Source organism: Triticum aestivum, chromosome 3B (assembly GCF_018294505.1).
Source record: "Triticum aestivum cultivar Chinese Spring chromosome 3B, IWGSC CS RefSeq v2.1, whole genome shotgun sequence".
Lineage (NCBI taxonomy): Eukaryota > Viridiplantae > Streptophyta > Magnoliopsida > Poales > Poaceae > Triticum > Triticum aestivum.
The window spans coordinates 4,048,543-4,051,902 of record NC_057801.1 but is presented as its reverse complement, the minus strand read 5'-3'; the positions used below and the strand labels follow the sequence as shown (position 1 = coordinate 4,051,902).

At 57.7% G+C, this 3,360-nt stretch overlaps 1 protein-coding gene across 1 annotated transcript in view; it reads right to left on the bottom strand.

Moving 5' to 3' along the window:
* Positions 1–2,314: 2,314 nt before the first annotated feature.
* Positions 2,315–3,360, bottom strand: part of LOC123064236 (phosphoenolpyruvate carboxylase 4) — a 7,572-nt gene continuing 6,526 nt past the window's right edge. The window contains exon 20 of the mRNA XM_044487760.1: positions 2,315–3,360. This exon is cut by the window's right edge and continues 3 nt beyond it. Within this exon, the coding sequence (XP_044343695.1) occupies positions 2,502–3,360 (859 nt within the window). The 3' untranslated portion in view covers positions 2,315–2,501.

Genomic DNA, 3,360 nt, shown 5'->3' with positions numbered 1-3,360 from the left:
CGTAGCGGTGCGGCGGCGCTCTGGAGTAGGCCAGCAACGGCGGCGTGGCGTCGGGCGACAGGCGGCATGGTGGTGGTGCAAGCCGGCGGGTGGTGGCGGCGGCGGCTGCTTCGCAGCAGCGCCTCGGCGCCTCGTCTGGCGCTGCGGGTCACGGGCGACCGGGTCGCGGGCGGCCCTTCTCGTCGTGGATCTCAGGTGGCGGGGCGGCGTGGCAGCGGTGGAGGTGGGCGGCCCTTGTCCAGCCGGGCCCCTGCGGCTGGACAGCGGCGCTCGACGCGGGAAGGCCTCCCCGGTGGCCTCTCATGGATGCAGCTCGGCGGTTCCGTGCGCCCTCCTCCTCGGCAGCGGGCGGTGGCCGGCGCTCTCTTGCGGATCTGGGCATTCGGCCTCGGGGGCTCCTCCTCCTCCCCCTTCCCCCGGTCATCTGGGCTCGGTTCCCCTTGAGGCTGTGGTCGCCGGCGGTTCTGAGGTGGTTGGGCTCATGGATCTTGTCCAAGACGTGACCTTTGAGGCTTCTCGAGGTGGTCCGGTGGCGGGGCGGCGGCCCTGGCGGTGGGAGTCACGTCGGTCGTAGGCGGACTGCACGACTCGGATGCGGGCGTGCAACCATGGCCGCTTGGGTGGCATGGTTGCAGGTGGTTAGCTGACCGGGGATGCAGCGGAAGGGTGGAGCACCGGGGTTCATCACTTACCTGTCCGTACACGGGTCGACGGTGGCGGCGTCCGCGGATGTCGTGTTCCTCCCTGTAGGCTCCGTCGTGGTGCTCTCACTCCTCCCGTCGTGTTCCGGGTGAAAACCTGATCTTTGGATCGGACGATGGCGACGGCCCGTGGTCGTGCCCTTCTTGGAGGCATCGTCTTGGAACCCTCGGTCCGGCGTGGTCCGTTGCACTTCTTCCCGGATGATCTCTCATCTTGTGGTAGTCGTTGAAGTTGTGTGTCGGTGCCCGGCATTCTTGTTTCTTGCCTTGGGTTGTGTGGCGTGCGTTTGTATCGGTTACTTGGATGTAAGTGTTGGTGCTTTATTTATAAAGCGGGGGGAAACCCTTTTTCGGTAATACGGGTTTGACTCTGGGCGTACAGTGGATGACTATGCCCCCACATCTCTGCATTATGCCTCCCTATGCTCACGTGAATCGAAAATAAGGTCAGTGACCCCCTTCCCCTCCATTCCCAAATCTCATCCCAGTCTCATAGTTTATGCAAAATGAAGATAAACAACAACCTGCATATTGCACATGCAATGTTGTAGGTTCAAATTCGAACAAAGGTCCATCTCAGCCTCACACTCTCATCCTAGGTCACATATTGCACATGCAACAGATCAAACACATACAGGACCGTGCTCCTTTATTTTCAAAGCAGTTTTAACATGCTCCCTCTTACCCTCTCTTTTCACACCAGAAGTAAGAGTATATAATAGATCTGTGCCGTTGATCTCATTAATTAATGGTCTGATTAAGACTTACCTTCTTACCTCACATGTAAAAAGAGAAGGTAAGAGGAAGCATATTAAAATTTGCCTTCTTTTCAAGCGCATGCCACCTCTCTCATAGTTTATTTACGATGTGTTTTGTCTCCCGCTGCCAAAGCCATCGCTAGATAGAGAAAGGACTCGGATTCCTGCCGAGCCGCCCCTGCTAATGCTGCCTAACGACATACATCTATCTCGTCTCCCAAGGACGCAGCCTCCCATCGGACGGCTGAGATCCACACTGCCGTGGTAAAAGCAATCTCAAACAGATAGATTATGTCGACACGAATATGAAGCTGTGACTCTCCTCTCCAACGCATGATGGATCCTCGCAGCAGTGCAGCGCAGCTTCTATTGCCTCGCCTCGGATGCCACGCAAGCTTTTTTTTCTCTCTCTGCGTTTTCGTGTTGAGTTTTGTAGAATTCCTTAACAGGAATACAATCGCCGGATGGCCTGAGCTTCAAGTGCACCTATGTCGACACAACCGGCTGTGGCGATCTACTATTGCGGCAATTAAGTGAGGCTTGGTTCTTGTTGGTACTTCTGTTGTTTAATTCCTCAATGTTGTCCATCGTCGGCGTGACCTACGGTGACACAATGGCAACAGTTTGGATGTAGCTACAGCAAGAATTTCGAATTAAACAACAAGTTTGGATATGTATCTCCAGCAAGTTTGGATGTAGCTACAACAAGAATTTCGAGGCATAGGGGGTTCTAGTCTCCCCTATGTTTGGGGTGCACTTTTGTCTCTAACTGATATTGATTTGATAATGTAAATATAGTTATACTTTTTCCTATATATATACTTGATCAAAGTTTACAAAGTAGTATATGGCTTTACAAATGCACTGTATTTTGACAACACATTGGAGGCAACGAACGCCTATACATCTCCTCGTCCATCATCAGAATGTACTTAGCAAGATTTTGTGTTCATAAAATACTAGTGTAGATTCCTAGTACAAGCAAGCTAGAGAGTTTGATTCCTGTGCCAAAAAAGAGAGGTCTCCACCGGGATGGATCAGATCAGCCGGTGTTGCGCATCCCTGCGGCGATGCCGTTGATGGTGATGAGCAGCACGTCGCGGAGCTTGTGGTTGTCGTCGTCTCGGCGCAGCCGGCGCAGCACCTCCACCTGCAGCATGTTCATGGGGTTGAGGTAGGGCAGGCGGCTCTCGATGAGCCGCCGCAGGCTCCGGTTGTTGGCCGACAGCTTGGTGTGCCCGCTGACGGCCAGCACGCAGCTCCCAGCCCTGGCCAGCTCCCGCCGCAGCTCCTCCCCGAGCGCACGCCGCTCCGGCGACAGCACGAGCACGTCGTCGTAGTGCTTGGCCATGGGCGCGTCGGCCTTGGCCACCACCATCTCGATGAGGTCGAGCGTGGACTGGAAGAAGGGCCACTCCTCGTACATGGCCCGGAGGTCCTCGGTGCGGCCCTTGTCGCGCGCGTCCTGGAGCCCCGTGCCGACGCCCAGCCACGCCGGCAGCGCCAGCCGTGTCTGCGTCCACGCGAACACCCACGGGATGGCGCGCAGGCTGGCGATGCCGCCGGCGGCCGTGATGGCCGCCTTGCGCTTGGCGGGGCGGCTGCCGATGTTGAGGTAGCCCAGCTCCGCCTGCGGCGTCGCCTCCTGGAAGTAGGTGACGAAGGCCGGGTCCTCGTACACGGTGCGCCGGTAGTGCGCGCAGCTTGCGCGGGAGATCTCCTCCATGACGTGCCGCCAGTTGGGGTCCCGCGGCGGCTGCGGTGGCCGCAGGGTGGCCAGCAGCACCGCCGTCGTGTAGATCTCCAGCTGCCGCACTGCCGTCTGCGGCAGCCCGAACTTGGCCTGGACCATCTCGCCCTGCTCCGTCGACCGCAGCGTCCCCATCACCGACCCGGGGGGC